The sequence below is a fragment of the Schistocerca serialis genome, chromosome 1, assembly GCF_023864345.2.
Source record: "Schistocerca serialis cubense isolate TAMUIC-IGC-003099 chromosome 1, iqSchSeri2.2, whole genome shotgun sequence".
NCBI classification, from domain to species: Eukaryota; Metazoa; Arthropoda; class Insecta; order Orthoptera; family Acrididae; genus Schistocerca; species Schistocerca serialis.
Genome location: NC_064638.1, coordinates 976,145,089 through 976,169,031, shown reverse-complemented (window position 1 = coordinate 976,169,031; position 23,943 = coordinate 976,145,089). Strand labels below are relative to the sequence as shown.

Sequence of the window (23,943 nt, the reverse complement as noted above, 5' to 3'; positions counted from 1 at the left end):
ATGGGTTAAGAAACACGTTATAAATAAAATCGGAGGAAACTTGTCTGTATTTGGGATTGCGGCTAATTGCACGATGGCGTCCATCAAGGAAGCGCCTAAAATGAAGAATACTTCTCTCGCCGTCAGCAAACAGATAGTGAACTGCGTGTACACAAATCCAGTTTACGGAGTTCGTCTTCGCTTGCTGGAAGTTTCCGGAGTCCGGAAATAGGTGCAGATGAGCAGGTATTTGATGAGGAGTCGTACGGGTAATTAGGGCCAGCATTTGTCGCACCTACAACCAGACACATATCACCGATCACTGCTTCCCACTGACTGCTAGGTACCATGCAATCACTCGGCTACGGACCCCACGCCTGTGAGTGGGCACACAAACGAATATACAAGCATGCCTAAAACTTTCAAACCCGATTTTCTCGAAAACGACTGGAAGTTGCGCCTTTCTCTTTACATGAGTTGAAGTCATAGGCATGCTCGACACACCCTGTCAACATGAATGAAATCGGTGAGGGCAAGTTCGTAGGGTCCTCTTGTAAAGTATAATTATAAAAATCTGCGGGTGGCTATATATACACCTCTGCTTGCTCGTCGTCAATTGGCTCATGAACAACACTTACCATTCCTATCCTGCATCGACAAAGGTGACAATAAAAGTTGTCATTGTGCTAACATAAGGAAAAGAAACGAATTTTTGAGCCCAAACAAAGCAGCACGCCCCGTTCAAAGACCTGCGTGCACCCACGTAGGATAATGTTTTGTGTCTGGTGGAACAGCGACGGCTTCCCCGGGCTGTAACCATCACTGCCGACATTTACTGTGAACAACTGAGACGTCTTACAGACGCAGTCCGAGAACAATGACCAGGAAGACTGCGACAAGTGATGCTACTCCACGGCAATGACCGCCCGCATACTGCTAGACTGATAGAAACACTACACAGGAGTTGGATTGGGAAGTCATTCCGCACCCAACTTATTCTCCTGATCTTCCGCCTTCAAATTTTCACCTTGTCCGCTGTCTATCGAAAAACCTTCAAGGTACTTCCTTTCCGGAAGAAAATTCGATGTCCGCAGCTCGTGGTCGTGCGGTAGCGTTCTCGCTTCCCACGCCCGGGTTCGATTCCCGGCGGGGTCAGGGATTTTCTCTGCCTCGTGATGACTGGGTGTTGTGTGCTGTCCTTAGGTTAGTTAGGTTTAATTAGTTCTAAGTTCTAGGGGACTGATGACCATAGCTGTTAAGTCCCACAGTGCTCAGAGCCATTTGAACCATTTTTTTGAAAATTCGATCCGAACATGATTCGACGAATTCTTCGCATAAAAACCTCGTGATTTCTGCAGTCACGGAATCGACAAGTTATTCCAGCGTTGTCAGACGTTTGTAAATAGTGACGGAGAATATATTGTTTGATGATTGAGGTTTCTATTATGCATGTGCCTTATATCATTTCTATGCCGACGATCTCCAGCTCTACCTAAGCGCCAGACCTGAAGATGTAAACACTGCAATCGCTCAGATGAATGATGATCTGTCTTCAGTAGTGACATGGACGGAAAACCTGGGGCTTAAACTAAATGCAAAAATGACGCAAGTAATCTTAACAGCCCATCAGAATAAGTTCAGATTTCCGCGAACGGCTACCTCCTATTCTGCTCGACGGTACTCCAATACCATATCAGAAAACAGTTAAGAACTTGGGTGTAACTTTGGATGAGCATCTCAACTGGGCAGAGAATGCAGTCGCAGTGTGCCGAAAGACGTCTGCTTGTCTCCATGCTCTCAAAAAGTTTCGGAACATATTTCCACAAGACTTGAAACGCCAGCTCGTGCAAGCACTCGTTCTACCGAACCTCTACTATTGTGACGTAATTCAACAAGGCATGAGTAGTGAAAACAAAAGACGGCTAGAACTAACCATGAACGCCTGTGTGCGTTACACCTGCAACATTCGCCGATATGATCATGTTAGTGCTTCATACTTCGAGCTAGGGTGGCTGCGGCAGGACAAATTGCGTGACTACCACACTCTAGTAGACACTTCACCGAATCCTCGTCGCGCAAGCACCCCAGTACCTTGCTTCAGAGATTAAAAACCAGTCATGCCATCATAATCGAAACACGAGGTCACTCTCATTTGGTATCCTAACTGTGCCCACTCACAAAACAAAAACTTTTACAAACTCCTTCTCAGTTGCCGCTGTCCGCCTCTGGAACAAACTGCCCCTTACCTTGCGCAAAATTCAATCTCCTACTGCTTTTAAGAAGAAGCTGAAGCATTTCCTACTATCATCCTCATAACGTTCTCCACAAAATTTATGTACAAAGCTAGTCCCCTCATCTGTCAAATAGCAAAGCTAGCGTCTCCTATCTTGCTCCTGAGATGCCTTCCTCTTCATCTATCTCTATTAGCCACGCAGTCTTCTTTTCTATTATCTTTCCTTAATCATGTGTCATCATGTCTCTCTATTCTTCTCCTCCCTTCACCATCAGTCTCCCTCATACTCCCTGCTGCTAGCACTCCTATCTAAAATCTGTCTCTTCAATAATGTCTATTTATAACAGTACTTATGACCTACGAATATAAACTTTATATGTATGTATTTTTCCAGGTGTGCTTCTGTAATTGTTTATTTCACTTTTTGTACTAGAAGTAGTTTGACATGCCTACTGAAACATATGAATGTAAAATAAGTAGAATGCCTGGTTAGATGTAAGAGAGGGCCTGATGGCCCTAATCTTGCCAGGTTAAATAAATAAATAAATAAATAAATATATCTTATGAGAAAACGCCACGAACTTATGCACCAATATAATATTCCCTCAATCCTATATTCTCCCAAATCCGAAACCTGGAGATACTAGGATCCTTTATCACAGTCATTCCCAACGATTACAAAAGTCGTTCCCAATATGAGTTAATACTCCTGAGGGGTAGAATGTAATTTTCTGAGGGGTAAAAGTAAAAGGGTCCACTTGAGATTCTCACTGAATTAACTAATTTTTAAAAGATAATAACTTTTATTACTATGTTGTAAGAATGTAATACTGTTTACATGTGTTACCAATAGGTAAATTTTGGTTCAAATACTTGCATTAATGCGTGACACAATGTGGTGGTGGTTACAGTTTGTGAAAAAAATACATAAACGTCTTCCTTTCATAGGTCACACACAGCACGCATGCTTGGTATCAAGCAAGTATGACAGCAAAATGAAGACATGAATATCACATATGCTTAAATATCGCGTGAAAATGCTTTCTCCGAGATGTAGGTAGTTCCCACAATAAACTAGAACTTGCTTTATTATTCACTTCACAATAATAAACGAACAAATTGACAGCAAAAGGAAACAGTAATTATCTAATGGTTACTGCAATGCTATAGGCCCTGCATATCAATATCATTGTTATTAGTGGCAGTGATCTTACACAAAGGACTTGTAAACTGCTGCCATCTCAGAAGTGAAGGGTGTAATAGTCGAGTGATTTATAAACAATAAGTGTTGTGCACACTGAATTGGCTGATTTTCGCTTTGTGTGCAGTGTGTGGGTGATGCTAGGGAGAGGTGTTGTGGAGACGACGTCTGTTTTGTTGACAAATGCTACCATTAACGTAGATAGGTAGTTTTCATTTCTGAGGAGTTGTCGGTAGCACTTGTGATTCACAGAGAATTGCTTCATCATTAAAAAATGTTGGAAAGGACCTGTATCAATTGTATAATTAGCTAGTGGTTTAATAAAACACATACAACAATTAAATGTCATTTATCTGTCGTTATTTAAAAAATAGAAACATACAAAGGAAATTATTTTTCGTCTAAAGTTTAGTTAGGCAATAACGTTAATTATGTTGGGGTTTGGGGGGCGATAGCTAATATCTAAAACTTCCTGGCAGATGAAAACTGTTTGCACGACCGAGACTCGAACTCGGGACCTTTGCCTTTCGCTGGCAAGTGCTCTACCATCTGAGCTACCGAAGCACGACTCACGCCCGGTACTCACAGCTTTACTTCAGCCAGTATCTCGTCTCCTACCTTCCAAACTTTACAGAAGCTCTTACAGAAGAGGTTTAACTAGTTCTAAGTTCTAGGGGACTGATGACCTTATACGTTAAGTACCATAGTGCTTAGAGCCATTTTAACAGAAATGATAGTCTGAGATTTATCGAAATAATTATAAGCGTTTGTATGTCACGCACGAGGAAGTCGCTTATAAAACCCTCTTTCGACTAAATTCTGACTTCTTGGTCAATCTGGGGCTCTTGCTAAACGACCTTAATGCAGGAAATAGAGGACATTCAAAGGAGACTGAGTGCCTCTTGCAGGTCCGATAGGTCAGCGTGTGTGTGTGTCACACATATACTAAAGCTCCAGCAGAAAACGTTACAAGTAACAGGCTGTGCTTCACGATTAGCCTTTCTCGCAGAATTCAGAAGGTCAAAGTTTGTAAGTGAGTGACGAATGAAGTTACTACTGCAAGTTTTCTGATAATCTAGAAACGCACCTTTAGATAACTTGGGCGATCATCGAATACTTATCGTGTACTTATGGAGTAAATGTTTATTGGGTTCAAAATGGTTCAAATGGCTCTGAGCACTATGGGACTCAACTGCTGAGGTCATTAGTACCCTAGAACTTAGAACTAGTTAAACCTAACTAACCTAAGGACATCACAAACATCCATGCCCGAGGCAGGATTCGAACCTGCGACCGTAGCGGTCTTGCGGTTCCAGACTGCAGCGCCTTTAACCGCACGGCCACTTCGCCCGGCAAATGTTTATTACAACTGGCTTTTATAACCTGAATGTCCGAAGCTGTGCGTTGTGTTCTTGATCTGCCAGAAGAATCCTCTATCATTCGTCTAGAGAGACCGAAAGAATATGCGCTGGCGCCTTATGAAGGCGATTCACAGCTAGGCAACTTTGTACGATGTTCCTGCGCCACCGGAAATATGCGCCGAGTTTTCGGGTATCACAGATGCTTTCATGTGGAAAGGTGGTTTGTTCCTATTTGTATCGTTAAAATGATTGCTCACATGTCGTTGACGTTAAAAATGAACTGTTGCCTATCTATCCAAGTCTGTTACCAAAACCAACCATTATTTGTTACTGTCATCCAAACTTTGTGAACTACAGTTGTAGATACAGCTGGTTGTGTTTATCTGAGAGCAAAGAACTCACGGTAGCTCTGAAAATAATGACTAATGATTAACATTCATACCGTATCGACCACAACTTCCTGAGAATAGCTCTTCTCCTTTTGACGAACTTATGATAGAGAGCCTTCTGTCGTTCACACTACGTTGTCCACAGTAAAGTACCCTGAAGATGGTGATTTTACTGCGGCGAAGTGGATTACTGGAGGTGTTTAAGACAAATTCATGACAGTGTGTTCAGTGCCAACCGCATGCAGTTAAACTGTATTGAGCTGTCGAGAATTATTCCGGGTTGTATGGCCATGGTCCAAGGAACTCTTCTATCCCTGAAGTTTCTTCCAAAGCTACGTTGGACATCTTCGGAGGTGCTCCTTGCTCCTGGTTGTGCTGAGTCTTGCCGACCGAAGAGTCGGACGTCGAAGAACGGCCTAAATACCGTGGAAAGTGGGCGTGCTCTGGATTTCACGTGACAACAGAGATAAACCTTGTGAAGGATCTATGCGTTCAGGTGAAATTGAGACCACGCCCACTTTCCACGGTATTTAGGCCGTTCTTCGACGTCCGACTCTTCGGTCGGCAAGACTCAGCACAACCAGGAGCCAGGAGCACCTCCGAAGATGTCCAACGTAGCTTTGGACGAAACTTCAGGGATAGAAGAGTTCCATAGACCACGGCCATACAACCAGGAACAATTGTCGGTTGCTGAAAGATCCAATCGTGGAAGCCTTCATTATATGATTAAACTGTATTGACCTCCATTACAATGTCTTCTGTCACTTGTCTGTAGTTAATTAATCCTAGCAATAGCAACGCATTTTCTGTAACGCACGCGGGGGGACGGCGGTTGAGGATACTTTATTCCCACCAAAAGAAATGAACAAAAAATTCGTTAACAGTTGTTAACTTACATTAATAACATAGATTATATAGATGTAATGATCAGTAAGTAGGGTCCAGTACCTGAAAATATTGTTTAGCACACTCTTAGTAATGTCAAGGTATTTAAATAATTCATACTACCAACCGTATTATGACTACCACAAATAATGTAAAATGAAAATTTGGTTTATAGTTAATTTTAACTCTAAACATACTATTTAATGACATATTGATATGTAAGTAAGATCCTGAACAAGAAAATATTGAATATGCCATTCACTGGAAAAAGTGAAACTTGTCGGTTTAGATTAACTAAAAGATTTAAAACAGTTTTGGAATCTAGTAGAAGAATTCATTAAAAGCAACGAATATTTTTTCGAAATTTTAAAATATAATAAAAGAACCAGATTTCAATTTTTCCAAAAGGTGGCCATAAAGTACTACTCCCCCTTGGTATTACGAGGGTTAAGGGAGTCACACAGAGGCAGGAGGCGAACTATTACACTCGGATGTCTCAGCAACATGGCAGCTAAATGTAACTCATTTATCACCAATGTAGCTAAAATATTACTGTCTCAGAAATTAAAAATAACGATGTTGTTCCACCTCTATAAGACGACTAAGAGTAACATGTTAATGAATATTGGTATGTAGGAATGTTCTCCTGGGGGTTTGACTGTCGTCCTCACCAGCATCGATCCTCCGGTGTTGCTGCGAAGCCCGGAGGGTGGTGACGTTGAGCTCAGCCGCGGCGTCGCTGCGGCCTTTGCCGTTGCTGGAGTAGACGCGGAGGTGGTAGGTGGTGCCGGGTTCGAGTCCAGCGACGGTGAACTCCGGGGAGGCGCGGCTGGTGACGTTGGCCACCAGGCGGCCGCCGCGGCCGGCCAGCAGCTCCAGCGTGAAGTGCTGCGGCGGCAGCCCGCCGTCCGAGCCCCGCGTGCAGGACACCTGCAGCGACGTCGTGGACCGCGAGGACACGCGGCAGTCGCGGGGCGGGTCCGGCTTCCCTGCGGGAACAGGTCGCTGTGCGTGAGCGGGCTTCATCCTAGCTTCATCAGGGAAACGTTCTACACAGGACTGCAACGACATCATCAAGACTGTGGACAAGTAGCCAATGCAAGTAGCGATTTATTCGGAAATAACAGCCAAATACCAGTGACAAGGAAGAATATAAATGAACTTTCTGCTCGTTTTATACGCTGAAATTTAAGCTGTAACGTAACATCAGAAATCGCGACATATTCGAAAATAATCCCTATAATCCGTACAAATTTAATTACGCATATAGATAGTTCATCCATTCCGGGAATCTAGCACTTTGTCATCAGGCCACAGGTGGCCTATCGGGACCATCCGATCGCCGTGTCATCCTCACTGAGGATGCGGATAGGAGGGCGTGTGGTTAGCACACCGCTTTCCCGATCGTTACGATGGTTTTCTTTGACCGGAGCCGCTACTATTCGGTCGAATAGCTCCTCAATTGGCACCACAAGGCTGAGTGCACCCCGAAAAATGGCAACAGCGCATGGCGGCCAGGATGGTCACCCATCCAAGTGCTTAACATCGGTGATCTGACGGAAACCGGTGTATCCACTGGGACAAGGCCGTTGCCCCGCGAATCTAGAATTTTGACGATTTTTGCTTGTTCCTGATATCGATACTTTCAAGTTATCAAAGGACGTGACATAAATGACCATTTATTATGGTTGAGTTGACGTAGAAATGGTTCAAATGGCTCTGAGGACTATGGGACTTAACTTCTGAGGTCATAAGTCCCCTAGAACTTAGAACTACTTAAACCTAACTAACCTAAGGACATCACAAACATCCATGCCCGAGGCAGGATTTGAACCTGCGACCGTAGCGGTCGTGCGGCTCCAGACTGAAGCGCCTAGAACCCTCGGCCACTCCGGCCGGCTAAATATAATCAATTATTACTTAAAAGTCTTGGCAATGTTCATATACACCAGCTTCTATATTCATGAAGTGGTAAAATTAATTTCTTAATGCATATTTTATGGGGGTAACATGGTCCCCTTTTTAAGGGGACCAAATACGGCGTGATCACAGGCAGAAAGGTCTGTACTGTATGGAGGCTGGCCGAGAACCACCCATTTGAATTTCTGCAGGAGTGCCGCGGCTGTGTTGGCCGTATGAGGCTTTGCACTGTCGTCGAGCAGAATAACCCCACGGGTGAGACTGCCAGGTCGTTTTGATTTGATCGCTTGGCGAGGAGTGGCTAAGGTTTTGCGAGAAACGCTGGGCATTCACTGATGTGGCATGCTGCAGGAAGTGAACCAGCAGGGGGCCATTTACGGCCCCTTAAAAAGGCTCTGAGGTGTAAACGATTCACCTCGGACAGTGACGCCCAGCTGTACGTGCGGAACTGGTTAACATAACAGCCCAGGGAATTTTATGAGACAGCCATTCACCGCCTTGTGTCACAGTGGGACAAGTGTCTCAACAGCAAAGTGTCAATACTTCTAACACACAGGTACTGGCTTTCGGAATTATGTCTCCGGCTCGTTTCTTTTTGAACGCGCCTTACACCAAACGGTCACGATCATTCCGCCCTGTGATCACACTGCGTGATCCCGTACATGATCATCACTGTGTACTGCCCTGTCCCACCTACAGGTTTCCCATACGCATATCTAACACAGCAGCCTATCTTGTGTTAGCTGTACGCCGATGTTAGATAAACCTATTCTATAATCAATCTCTCTCATTCGAACTCAACTTCATGATGTACACTACTGGCCATTAAAATTGCTACCCCAAGATGAAATGGAGATGATAAACGGGATTTCATTGGACAAATATATTATACTAGAACCGACATGTGATTACATTTTCACGCAATTTGGGTGCACACATTCTGAGAAATATGTACCCAGAACAACCACCCTCTGGCCGTAATAACGGCCTTGATACGCCTGGGCATTGAGTCAAACAGAGATTGGATGGCGTGTACAGGTACAGCTGCCCATGCACCTTCAACATGATACCACAGTCCATCAAGAATAGTGACTGGCGTATTATGACGAGCCAGTTGCTCGGCCACCAATGACCAGACGTTTTCAGTTGGTGAGAGATCTGGAGAATGTGCTGGCCAGGGCAGCAGTCGAACATTTTCTGTATCCAGAAATGCCCGTACAGGTCTGCTACATGCGGCCGTGTATTATCCTGCTGAAATGTGGGGTTTCGCAGGGATCGAAAGAAGGGTAGAGCCACGGGTCGTAACACATCTGAAATGTAACGGCAGTTTCGCGATAACGAACACACGCTTCCAATGTGCATTCACCGCGATGTCGCCAAACACGGATGCGAGCATCATGATGGTGTAAACAGAACATGGAATCATCCGAGAAAACGACATTTTGCCATTCGTGCACCCAGATTCGTCGTTGAGTACACCTTCGCAGGCGCTCCTGTCTGTGATGCAGCGTCAAGGGTAACCGCAGCCATGGTCTCCAAGCTGATAGTCCATGCTGCTGAAAACGTCGTCTAATTGTTCGTGCAGATGGTTGTTGTCTTGCAAACGTGCCCATGTGATGACTCAGGAATCGAGATGTGGCTGCACGATGCGTTATGCGGATAAGATGCCTGTCATCTCGACTGCTAGTTATACGAGGCCGTTGGGATCCAGCACGGCGTTCCGTATTACCCTCCTGAACCCACCGATTCCATATTCTGCTAACAGTCATTGGATCTCGACCAACGCGAGCACGAATGTCACGATACCATAAACCGAAATCGCGATAGGCTACAATCCGACCTTTATCAAAGTCGGAAACGTGATGGTACGCATTTCTCCTCCTTACACGAGGCATCACAACAACGTTCACCAGGCAACGCCGGTCAACTGCAGTTTGTGTATGAGAAATCGGTAGGAAACTTTCCTCATGTCAGCACGTTGTAGGTGTCGCCACCGGCGTCAACCTTGTGTGAATGCTCTGAAAAGCTAATCATTTGCATATCACAACGTCCTCTTCTTGTCGGTTAAATTTCGCATCTGTAACAATTTTCGTGGCCAGTAGTGTATATCCTTTTTCACTTCAGCGTGGAATGCTAGTACACTGTTTTAGAATTCATTATGTCTAACAGATTTATAGTGACAAACTGACGCAGTACTGACGTTTCTTTTTAGAGTAGTGTGTGTAATGCAGGGCTCCAAAATGTTTGAGATTGCATTAATAAAAAATAAAAGAAAATATTATTGTGGTGGTTGTAATGTTGTAATCCTTCAGGCGTTCTGCATAGTCTCCCTCCACTTGAGTACATATCACAGAAAAATTCATACAACCAAACTCTCAGAAATTTCCTCAACTAGCACGTCACATTGGCCTTAACGTCGGTTACGTCGTGAAAGCACTGATCCGTCAGGTGAGTTTCTGGTACTTCGTCGTCAGAAATGATGATTTTTTACGGAAAAGAATTGTTCGTGTTTTGTGGCCGGGGTCAACACGTCATTGTATTTCTTGCGGAGCCAAAGAGTGCGCTCATTTACATATTTCCGCATATACCACAGAGAATTAGAATGAAGGAAAAAAGAGTAATGTGGGCCAAAGGAAAGTGAACACTCTTACTGCAATCCACAATAAAGGAATGTATTTTAATGCGACCACCGATTTCAATAGTTAGCACAACCATAGGATTACTATACGATAAGGATCACGGTATTGTTCACACCGCATTGATATGCGGTTCAGTGTACCTGTTAGTACCATTACGCACACTTTTGCGAACTACACTGGATGATGTAAACCTTTCACTGGTCGTAACAATGGCGGACTTAAGCGTCGCGGTTCCTTCCCATCGACAGTACAAAAGCAAATACCGATGATCCATGCTTGCCATCCTCAATCAGCCATTTCAAGGTCGAGCATGTGTATATTAAATGACGTCATGGTTTATGAACAACAGGATGGTGAACAATTGACTTCACGTGTATTTCTAAGATAAACGCGTCTCCTTTATCTAAATCAATATTTTGTTCGTTTAACGATGCTCCAACACTCTTTCACTAACTTAGCTATCCCAGATGTCTCTTTTTATTCCCAAATAAATAACTTCCATGCTACTATCAAACAAACAAGTGTGTGCTACTTGAATTTGTAGTGGTACACGTTGGGTAAGGTACTTTTGCAAGCTACGGCTGTGAGAAATTTTTATCAATTACTTACTTTTCCTGATATTTTGAAATTTTCATTCTTTTCCATGTATCAGATCCTTTACATCAGATTTCATATCCGATCAAGACAACGGCGCAAGGATTATAGATACATGATGGCATGGAAAAGACTAGTGTTTTGGCGCCAAGCTAATACATCAAAGGCCAGGGGAAAAAAAGGTAAGCCACTTTTTTCGAAACTGAGTTACTGTTAGTGCTCAATGCAGGTTGATCATAGCAATTATTTACAAGAAAATACCTTGAAAATACTATGCTAGTCGAAATTTTGCTATAAGGAGAACGAACCACGCAAGTCTATAAAAATGTTAGACTATGGAACGCAAAGGCACTGGTGAAAATACCACAAAATGTGGAGGAAATGGTCGAATCATCCAGATGTTAACCCGCCGGAGGTTCTTGTCCTCCCTCAGGCATGGGTATGTGTGTTGCTCTTAGCGTAAGTTAGTTTAAGTAGTTCGTAAGTTTACGGATCGATGACCTAAGCAGTTTGGCCTCTTAGAAATTCACACACATTTGAACACATCCAGATGTTAGCCATCCACATTCATTGTGGTCAATGTTAATTAAAAGTGGTGTAGACTGGAAAACACTGTTGGATTCAAAAGTGCGCTGCAAAATGCAGCCTGTTAAGATAATATCAGCAGAATGTAGCCACTGTCGTATGGTCAAATATCAAAGGCCTTATCACAGAGGAATGCAAATTGGTATCATAAGAACAACACGACAATGACGACCAATCGAAGGGCTGCTTGAGCTGTCAATACCTGCTATTAGTAGTATGTTTAACTTCAGAATTCTTTACTTGGATAGTGCACTATAGCTTTGCACTTTTCTTCTGTTCGTTGTAATCTAACTCGAACAGTTTCCTTCTTTATCAAACTCTGCCTGAAGCCTGATGCTTTGCTGTCCTAAAGTACTGTGGAGTTTTTTATTGCTAACCCACAGGTAAACACACAACGTGAGTACTGTCGCTGTAATATCACAACCAGAGAGTCGTTCAGTTGTGATTACTATGGAATTATTGCATCTGCTTCGTTTGTCTTATCTGTTTCTTTCCCTTTACAGAATGACGTCTGACTGCACTTCGGGAATCTAGTTCCTTTTGGGGACAATATGGACGCCAATAATGCTATTTCCACATTCGTTGGACTCAAGTTGTTTAATGTATGAAACAAAAATTATTGTATGTACTTATATATTGCTGAAATCACAGTGCAAGCATTAAAACCGCTTTTTCTCGAGTTTCATAAAAATTGACTTAGTTGATTTTTTCCTCCTGATTCTTCAAATAAACTTTAAATATAGAAACGTACTGAATTTAACTGATTATTTTTCAAATAAAGCAACTGAATCTCTTTGCTGTATGATGTAGTGGAAACTGGAGTACAGCAATATGTCAAATGATATTGTTTGTAAATTATTTCGACGACAAAATTTCGAGTATTGGTCGTGAAAAGCATAATAAGAGTTTTTATATATTTTTCATTGTTTCGAGACTTAAAACTCGCAAATATTAAGAAACGCTAGTCCATTCCATATTACAACTTGTACAAATCCTTAATTCGACCTCTTCATAAAGTATTGTGAGCATCCACGTATTTCTAGAACAGGATGTTATCTGAACTACTGTCATAGGTACTTGGTACTCTCGAAGACGTCCGTAGCCATGCTAGCAAACACATTTACACTTCAACTCTTGTCGGGAAATGGAGGGGTTTACTAGCCTATGCTAATAGCGGATCTTATAAGCATGGGGTTGTTGTCTAAGGCTTATTCTAAATCTGAGTTTCCATCAGAAACACGAAGCAGTATCGAGAAGTCACTAACAGAATATGGGAGGAGTCGAAACTGAAAGACAGTTGTGAAAGAGTGCTGTCCACTTTCGGAATAACAACTAAAAACACGTGTGATGACAACGTCACATCAATTTGACACCGTATGCCAGCTTATGTATGAATAGAATACCTTAAAGAAAGTGAACACTAAGTAGATACTACATTAAGATTTTATGTTCGTATTATATTACTTCATATCATTTTGTCGCGTTAATTGCGTTTCAGATTCTCTTCTTTTCTTCTGGTGTCGTCTACCCTTTTCGGGGAATTTATAAATATTTTGCTTGCATCAAAAAAAGCACTATGTCATTTGTAAACTCCATACTGGAAAACATTTGTCTTCTGTTTTCTGCATTCTCTTCCTTTTTCGCGGCTAAACGCAACGGGCGAGACGAAAAATACGCTGCTATGACGCTGACGCATGGACGAAACCGACCATCTGTCTGCAAGATTTTTTTGTTAATGCGAGCGCTCCGTTCTTTTCCTTGTTGTTTAGTTCCAACGTTCCCTGCGATAGTCGCGTTCGTTTGCACAGTACAGGGAAATGGACGCGGTCTTGTTGCGTAATTTATCGATAGCAACACAACTGTTCCACTGTAACTGCGTGGAGGTAGTAGCGGTACTACATTTTTGCTTAGGTCTTCACAAGCACCAAAACACACACGCTGGAGGCTACATTCATTTCCTCCAACAAAATGAAACTTTCATTACTAATGACAGAGATAATGTAAATTTTTGTCTTCGGTAATATCTCTCTAACTCCATGTTATAGTTGAAATTATGCGAGAGAAGGTGACTGGATTCAAAGTACTTATAGTGTGCTTGAAAACTAGAACTCAGTTGTCTTAATTTTCGAAACTATCGAAATAGAAGACAATTCTGGTGGTGTAACAGGCCAATCAATAGAGACCGAAAAAGATCGAATATCGGGAACAGTTCATGTGGACTGAAATTTTTGTTACAGCGGTAAGAGGGAGTGTCACGAACAACATACGAGGAATCATCGCTGATGAGGGATCAGTACTGGTGCGAAGGTGCGTTTGGAGGTCACTTTGGTACGTTTCTCTTGAAGATTTCGAAAACCGTGCCCTCAAACGAAAACTTATCCCAGTACAAAATTTACATACTACATTAAATTTCCTACAGACAGGACCTATTCATATTTTCTGTAGTGAGCGAGAGAATATGAAAATCTTGCACATGTCTTATGAAGGTCAGATATTATATTGATAGTTGCATGAAACAGCATCGTTAAAAGCAACTCACTCACACTGTATATTGATAATTTTTACTTATGGACCGTCTGACGGCAACTGAATAAAACACAATTTTAGTGCCATACGCGTTTCGCCTTTATTTTCTGCAAGGCATCATCAGTGGCAGGTTGCGTGGATAACTTCTTACATATTAAGCTCCTGTTGCGTTTTTGGTGTTGTTTTTCTTCTTATGAATGGCAGTTTGCGGTTTTGTTTTCCCACATACCACAGCACTATAAACTGAACGCTTGTTTCAATGCAATGTTTTGGTTTCTGTTGCCGACAGGACCAAAAATGTTGAAGATGTCACTCACACTGTATTTTAAATGTAGCCTTCCGAGTCTATATTTCCCAATATATTAGACGTATTTAGTCGTATTATGTTTTATTATCTATAACGATATTCGACGATTGTTATTCACTAATTTATTTTGAAATACACTCAATGCGCTTTCGGACGGTAACTTGAGGTTTCATGACTCACAGCGAAAGCCACGCCTCTGCCGCTTGTAATTTGCCTCAGTCTTGTTCTAGACTGCCCAGTTGTCACACACATTGCTGAAAGCACTTTTTTTTATTTGTTACTTTCTGATATTATAAGGGCTTTCAAATAGGGATAAAAATTCTGTGGGCATTCGAGGTAGTCCTGAATTTCAAGAGTCCTGACATGGATAAGCGACTCGAATTCCTGCTCAAATTAGCGGCTAGTAAAAGCAACAAGAATGGTACAATGTGAGAAGAGAGTACATGTTCCGGATGTCATGCAGACACAGTTCTGTGGCCGTACGGATAACAGGTGCATCATAGTGCGGAAGTGAAATGCCGCGGAAATAGGAAACGCGCTCCAGTTTTGAAGTGCCGTTCACAGTACGGTTCCTGAGGGCAGTAAGAATAAATTGTACACAGATTCACCGTTAACTTCTCGGGTTGTTGCGAAATTGTGCCAACATTTTGACCAAGGCCACACAGACATGGGTAATGCCGACAGAGGAGGAAGGCCATCGACATCGACCACACGCGACTACGTCCAGGCAATCGAGGAAATGATTCGCAGTGAGACCATCGCGGACACTGCTCAGCAGATGCAAATCTCAATAGTCAGTGATTATTCCGTAGATAGAGTACGTCTGCAATATCGACAATTGTGCAATTGTGCTCCCGCTTTATTCCACGATGACTGTCACCTTCATACAAAGGCGCAAGGCTCATGGTCACAAAGAACAAGAGTCGCGGAAAATTAAACAAAGGCATTGTTCTCCTGCACAACAATACAGCATACCACACGGCTCACACGACACAGTTCAGTATATTCAATGAGTGGTTACAAAGCATGCACCATAGGTTAGAAAGGAGGCACCTTAAAGTTCAGATCTAGCACCGTGCGATTTCAATTTTTTTGACAAAGCTGAAGGAACATATGAAGGAGAAAGAGATTTTCCAGCGATGAGGCCATTCACACAGCGGTTCCCGAATAGTCGTTTTACTTAAGCTCAGAAGTCGTCTCTTATGTCTATAAAATTGATTCCGAATAAATAAAAAGGCGCATTGCGTAAATCCGTTTCTAGTTATCCTTCCACTTCCACTTTCTTCGCATTTGCATAAAGCATCCTTTCCACAGATTCATATTTGGTTCAATAGTTGAATGTAAATTCCATCCCCTTCAGATTTGTGAAACTGCAGTTGAGAGTAACCCAATGAAATATTATTGTAATTATCAAAACATAGTCCACCTTAGGGTGATACCATGTAAATATTAAATTTATAAAACTCGAATTTACCTACTGGAGGATTCAGAAAGGTTTATTTCACGGAAACATTTAGAAATGTTTCATCGGCGTCTGAATTATGGGTCGGTCTTTATACAGTTTGTGAGGGAACTAGTGTTCTCATTGCAAACCTATGAATCTCGCTTACATATGAGTACAATGTTATGATCGGAGCAGTCTGTCGCACCATCACCAGAATTCCTCACATACTTCCTTCTTGGGTAGTTATCCTCTTATAGTATTTTATTTGCGGAATATTTTGTTTGGTTTTTTTGACATACAAAAATGTAAAATAATTTTTTGACTATAAAACCTGTTGTCCATCCAATGATAGTGACGATTACTATTTTGTGTAGAGAGTATTTGTTGTTACGTTACGGAATGAGTGTAATCAACGTTAAAGGAAAAATGCGTCTGAGTAATAATCATTTTGAGGAACGTACGTTTGGACGGTTTTAGTGATATCATAAAATAATAATTAACGTGATGGAACTGTAAAGATACGGATTACATGTATTTGTAACGAAACCAAACATTCGATATTATGAAAAACTCTCTTGAATTCGAGACCGGGTGGCTGAACAAAACTGAGGAAGAACGAGGAAGCGCACAGTTTGAAAAAGATCATCCAAGAGGAGAATACTTTTACAGTAAACGTTGTAAATGTGATATCATACACGTTGCATTTCGACATTAATTAAAAAAAACATATTTAATAAAAAATTGTGAGTTGATTTCATGGCCAGACTATCAAGTAATGGTTTTATCCTTTCTCGAACCTGTTTCCACACTTTTTTCCGCGTAAATATTTGTTTGCTTGGTAAAATGGTCTCTCTGGAAACGAGACAGTAAGTTTGCTCATGACATAGTCGCTTTAGTCCTGTACAAAATATGTATGCTACACTCCTGGAAATTGAAATAAGAACACCGTGAATTCATTGTCCCAGGAAGGGGAAACTTTATTGACACATTCCTGGGGTCAGATACATCACATGATCACACTGACAGAACCACAGGCACATAGACACAGGCAACAGAGCATGCACAATGTCGGCCCTAGTACAGTGTATATCCACCTTTCGCAGCAATGCAGGTTGCTATTCTCCCATGGAGACGATCGTAGAGATGCTGGATGTAGTCCTGTGGAACGGCTTGCCATGCCATTTCCACCTGGCGCCTCAGTTGGACCAGCGTTCGTGCTGGACGTGCAGATCGCGTGAGACGACGCTTCATCCAGTCCCAAACATGCTCAATGGGGGACAGATCCGGAGATCTTGCTGGCCAGGGTAGTTGACTTACACCTTCTAGAGCACGTTGGGTGGCACGGGATACATGCGGACGTGCATTGTCCTGTTGGAACAGCAAGTTCCCTTGCCGGTCTAGGAATGGTAGAACGATGGGTTCGATGACGGTTTGGATGTACCGTGCACTATTCAGTGTCCCCTCGACGATCACCAGTGGTGTACGGCCAGTGTAGGAGATCGCTCCCCACACCATGATGCCGGGTGTTGGCCCTGTGTGCCTCGGTCGTATGCAGTCCTGATTGTGGCGCTCACCTGCACGGCGCCAAACACGCATACGACCATCATTGGCACCAAGGCAGAAGCGACTCTCATCGCTGAAGACGACACGTCTCCATTCGTCCCTCCATTCACGCCTGTCGCGACACCACTGGAGGCGGGCTGCACAATGTTGGGGCGTGAGCGGAAGACGGCCTAACGGTGTGCGGGACCGTAGCCCAGCTTCATGGAGACGGTTGCGAATGGTCCTCGCCGATACCCCAGGAGCAACAGTGTCCCTAATTTGCTGGGAAGTGGCGGTGCGGTCCCCTACGGCACTGCGTAGGATCCTACGGTCTTGGCGTGCATCCGTGCGTCGCTGCGGTCCGGTCCCAGGTCGACGGGCACGTGCACCTTCCGCCGACCACTGGCGACAACATCGATGTACTGTGGAGACCTCACGCCCCACGTGTTGAGCAATTCGGCGGTACGTCCACCCGGCCTCCCGCATGCCCACTATACGCCCTCGCTCAAAGTCCGTCAACTGCACATACGGTTCACGTCCACGCTGTCGCGGCATGCTACCAGTGTTAAAGACTGCGATGGAGCTCCGTATGCCACGGCAAACTGGCTGACACTGACGGCGGCGGTGCACAAATGCTGCGCAGCTAGCGCCATTCGACGGCCAACACCGCGGTTCCTGGTGTGTCCGCTGTGCCGTGCGTGTGATCATTGCTTGTACAGCCCTCTCGCAGTGTCCGGAGCAAGTATGGTGGGTCTGACACACCGGTGTCAATGTGTTCTTTTTTCCATTTCCAGGAGTGTATTTGAATTTATTATCTAACTTTTATTAAGTATCAATAATGCTTTTGAATGAATAAAGGCGTTCAGTTCTGTGTAATCGAATCCATGAAACTCTGGTTTTCTCTCCTCACAACCGGTGTATGCTCCATCAACAATTAAAAGCACTTGAAAATGTTTAGAAACAGTATCGTTTTCTCCTTGCCATTATTACCACAAAGTGTTTTGAGTTGCCTTGAAACATTTATCTCGAGAGAAAACTGCCATAGCATCCGACGGAAGTCGATGGAAGACTTATTTTAGACACTGTCTCAGGATTTTCCCAACATCTAGCCTATGTACTGACCGGTGGTGATTTGAGTTTCGTTACATATCATTCACCCTCACAGGCTTAGGACGCTTACTTTCTGGCAGAGCATGACTTAGACCAAATTTCTATTTGGTGTGATGAATGGCAGCTGGCTTTAAATGTAGAAAACTGTAGGTTAATGTAGATGATTAGGAAAAGCAAATGTATAAATTGGAATGCAACTTTAGTAGTGTGCTGTTTGATACAGTCACGTCGATCAAATAACGAGGCGTGTCGCTGCAAAGCAATATGATATGGGATGAACATATAAGGACTGTAGCAGGGAAGGCGAATGGTCGACTTAGTGTTAATGGGAGAATTTTAGGGAAGCGTGGGTCATAATCAGATTGCAGAACGACATCGAAGCAGTTCAGAAGCGGGCTGCTAGATTTGTTACCGGAAAGTTCCAACAACACGCAAGTATTACGGAGACGATTCGGGAACTCAAATGGGAATTATTTGAGGGAAGGTGACGTTCTTTCCGACAAGCGCTGCTGAGAAAATTTAGAGAACCAGCATTTGAGGCTGACTGCAGAACGATTCTACTGCCGACGTTGTACATTTCGCGTAATCACTCAGAGAGATGGTCAGAGAGATTAGGGCTCGTACGGAGGCATGGAGGCAATAGTGTTTCCGTCCATTTTCGAATGGAACAGGAAAGGACATTACTAGTAATAGACAGAACACCCTCTGCCACGCACCGTACTGTAGCTTGCGAAGTACGTATGAAGATGTAGAGACATATTTTCAGGTTATACACCACTGTTCACTGGGAATTCAATAACACTCTTACCCACATTTTTGAAATCTTGTGGGCGCCAGGAAACGATTTGATATGTGACCGGCAAGACCTTTCGCTTCGTGAAGGTCAGATGCCATTGGAGCTAACAACCACGGGGCACCATAATATCAGATCAAGGAGCTCGATAACGACACAGGAATAGAGGACGATACCAGTGCTGCAAGTGGCCTGGCGGTCAGTTTTGAGTACCAGCAATATGAGGCGAAAACCCGTATTTTCAATTCAAAATACGCGTTCTGAGCCAAAATTTATACTTATTCATCATGGGTAGGCTTCGTAGTGTAATAGTAAAGAATGTAAGTATTTCTGTGAGCCTACAAAATAATACAAGGGTTGACTGAAAAGTAATTCTTCTACCATCGTAACTCTTCAACAGTTGGCAGCATTGTTATGCGGCAGGTACTGGCTTGGTCTGTAGCCTCTTCTCTACAGCTACATTGGCGGGAAGCCTTAGTATTGAACGGCTGTGTTGTTATAGTGTAAAGTATGGAACGCTGCGCAGATGGGCGGTCAATGAGATTAAAGCAACGTGCAGTCGTTGAAGTTTTGACAGCAGAAGGTGTCACCCCAAAGGAGATTCATCAGAGAATGAAAGCAATTTATGATGATTGAGTTGATGTGAGTACTGCGCGTCGTTTGGCGAGTAAGTTTTAAAAGTTGAGGCTAGAACATCTGACCTGCGTGACAAACAGAGTTGGAAGTCTTGTTACAGCAACCACCGAGTTTCGCAAGCCAAATGTTGACAGATTGATTCGGGATGATCGTCGTATCACTCAGAGAGAAAGTGCAAGCACAAACGGCATTTCACAAGAACGTGTGGGTCACATTATTGCTTTGCGGCTATGGGAAGATCTGTGCGCGATGGGTACCCCGGATGCTGACTCCTGAAATGAAAGCACACAGACTTGAAATTTGCCGGTCGGTTCTAGGAGCTTCAGTCCGGAACCGCGCTGCTGCTACGGTCGCAGATTCGAATCCTGCCTCGGTCATTGATGTGTGTGATATCCTTAGGTTAGTTAGGATTAATAGTTCTAAGTCAAGGAAACTGATGACCTCCGATGTTATGTCCCATATTGCTTAGAGCCATTTAAACTATTTGAACTTGAAATTTGCCAGAAACTCCTCTCGCGTTAGGAGAATGAAGACGCACAGTACTGACATCAACACAATCATCATAAATTGTTTTCAATCCCTGATGAACCTCCTTTGGGGTGACGCCTTCTGCTGTCAAGAATTCAATGACTGCACGTTGCTTAAATCACATTGGCCGACTGTCTGCGCAGGATTCCATACTTTGCACTGTAACAACACAACCGTTCAGTATCAAGGTTTCCCGCAAACTGGAGCTGTAGGGAAGAGGCTTCGGAACAAGCCAGTACCTGCCGCATACCAGTGCTGCCAACTGTTGAAGAGTTACCACAGTGGAGGTTTACTCTTCAGTCAACCCTCGTATATTCGTCGAGATATCTCAATCACAAGCTAAGATTAACTTTTTGTAGATGTGGTTCATGATCATGAAATATTGCGTACACAACATCATGGTCACCTTTCGACTGTAAAACTATTTATTTGTTAAAGCCCAATATTGCAATTAAGATTTAGTGGTCGTTACCAAGTGGATATAATTGCTCTTTAGATCATGTCAAAACCAAAGAATCGTCCAACGTGATATGACACAGAAGCTGGTTTCACCTAATTGTGTCCCTGATACTACTACTTGTTTGTACTGCACTCCTTCAATTGCGTGCTAAGTATAGCGCTCGCATTCTACCAGATTTTTCATCACATCCATAATATTTGTTAGACTAAATCATTCCATATTTGCATTTGTTTCACATAAAACAAGCTGGTTTTGTCACACGGTGTTTTGTGGACTCACGTATATTTCTCGCTGCTTACGAACGTTTATGCGAATTAGTCCATTTAACTGCATGTAAGTGTATATCTGGTGTTGTATTTTATTTTTATTCGCATTTGTTTATCGTACTTCCTCGCAGTAATGGTGAACTCATGCTACCAACTCACCTGTCATAAATCTTGGTTTTAATAACTCACAGGTACGCTGTTCCTGTACTCTTTAGTACTGGTGTTAATTTTAAATATCGGTTGCCGATATTCTAGTCCACCAAAGCACACAGCACGAACTAAATCGGCGTTTTGGTTGATACGCTATCGACACACAACGCTTGGTACCGATCTGACTGTCTGACATCTGGCAGTTCGGGTGTGAGAGAATAGCGCAGCTGTCATTTGGTGGACCTGGGTTCGATTCACGGCCAGGTCGAATTTTTTATCCGTTGACTGTCTGACATCTGGCAGTTCGGGTGTGAGAGAATAGCGCAGCTGTCATTTGGTGGACCTGGGTTCGATTCACGGCCAGGTCGAATTTTTTATCCGTTCGGAGAATGGTCTTTGCGTTGTTCTTATCATCAATTCTTCTTATCATCAATTCACCATCACCGCAGCGCAAGTCGCGAAAAAGTGGCGTCAGACAAAAGATTAGGTGGCCAAAAATGCACCATGATCATTTGATTTCATTTCATCATGGGATGTACTAATGAATTCATCTACATGTGCATCTACATCCACGTGATTACTCTGCCATTCACAGTTAAATGACTGCCAGAGGGTTCAATGAGCCCATTCAAGCTGTCTCTCTACCGTTCCACTCTCGAACGGCGCGCGGGAAAAACGAGCACTTAAATTTTCCCTTGCGAGCCCTGATTTCTTTTACTTTATCGTGATGATCATTTACCTCTATGTAGGTTGGTGACAATAGAATGTTGTTGCAATCAGAGGAGAAAATTTGTGATTGAAATTTCATGAGAAGATCCCGTCGAAATGAAAAACGCCTTAGTCTTAATGATTGCCACTCCAGTACACGCATCACGCCTGTGGCACTATTCCCCTAGTATGTGTTAATACATAACGAGCCGCCCTTCTTTGTTCTTTTTCGATGCCATCCGTCAATCCCAACTGATGCGGATCCCACACCGCACAGCAATACTCCAGAATAGGGTGGACAAACGTGGTGTAAGCAGTCTCTTTAGTAGACTTGTTGCACCTTCTGATTGTTCTGCCAACGAATCGCAGTCTTTGGTTGGCTCTACCCACAACATTTTCTATGTGATCGTTTCAATTTAGGGTGTTTGTAATTGCAATCCCTAAGTATTTAGTTGAATTTACAGTCTTCAGATTTGTGTGACTTATCGCATAATCGAAATTTAGCGGATTTGTTTTAGGACTTAACACTTTTCTTTATTCAGGGTCAATTGCCGCTTTTCGCACCATACAGATATCTTATCTAAATCATTTCGCAATTCGTTCTGGTCAACTGATGACTTTACAAGACGGTAAATGACAGCATCATCTGCAAACAATCTACGACGGCTACTGAGATTGTCTCCCATGTCGTTAATATAGATCAGGAACAATAGAAGGCCTATAACACTTCCTTGGCAACGCCGGATATTATTTCTGTTTTACTTGATGATTTTCCGTCTATTACTATGAACTGTGAACTTTCTGACAGGAAATCATGAATTCAGTCGAACAACTGAGGCGATATTCCATAGGCACGCAATTTGGTTAGAAGACGCTTGTGAGGAACGGTGTGGAAACCTTCTGAAAATCCAAAAATATTGAATCAATTTGACGTCCCCTGTCGATAGCACTCATTACTTCATGAGTATAAGGAGGTAGCTGTGTTTCGCAAGAACGATTTTTTTCTGAATCCGTGCTGAGTGTGTGAATAAATCGTTTTCTTCGACGTACTTCATAATGTTCGAATACCCTACTGCAAATCGACGTTAGTGATATGGGCATGTAATTCAAAGGATTACTCCTACTTCCCTTTTTGGGTATTGGAGTGACTTACGAAATTTTCCAGTCTTTATGTACGGATCTTTCTGAGAGAGGGTGGTTGTATATAATTGCTAAATATGGAGCTATTGTATCAGCCTACTCTGAGAGGAATCTGACTGGTATACAATCTGTACCAGAAGCCTTGCTTTTATTAAGTGATTTAAGCTGCTTTGCAACACCGAGGATATCTGTTTCTATGTTTCTCATCTTTTCAGTTGTTCTTGATTGTAATTCATGAATATTTACTTCGTCGTCTTTGGTGAAGGAATTTCGGAAAGTCGTGTTTAATAACTCTGCTTTAGTCACACTGTCATCAATGACTTCAGCGTTGTTGTCGCGCAGTGAAGGTATTGATTGTGTGCTTTATGTATGACGAGAATCTCTTTGGGTTTTCTGCCAGATTTTGATACAGAGTTTCGTTGTGGAAATTACGGGAAGCACCTCGCACTGAGGTACGCGCTATATTTCTAACTTCTGCAAATCTTTGCGAGTCTTGGGGGTTTTGCGTCCTTTTAAATTTGGCATGCTTTTTTCGTTGCTTCTGGAA

At 43.0% G+C, this 23,943-nt stretch overlaps 1 protein-coding gene across 1 annotated transcript in view; it reads right to left on the bottom strand.

The window, feature by feature from the left end:
* Nucleotides 1-23,943, bottom strand: part of LOC126453417 (neural cell adhesion molecule 2-like) — a 581,048-nt gene that overhangs the window by 130,209 nt on the left and 426,896 nt on the right. The window contains exon 7 of the mRNA XM_050091127.1: nucleotides 6,720-7,037. Coding sequence (XP_049947084.1) covers nucleotides 6,720-7,037 — 318 coding nt within the window. The remainder of the gene's footprint in view (nucleotides 1-6,719; nucleotides 7,038-23,943) is intronic.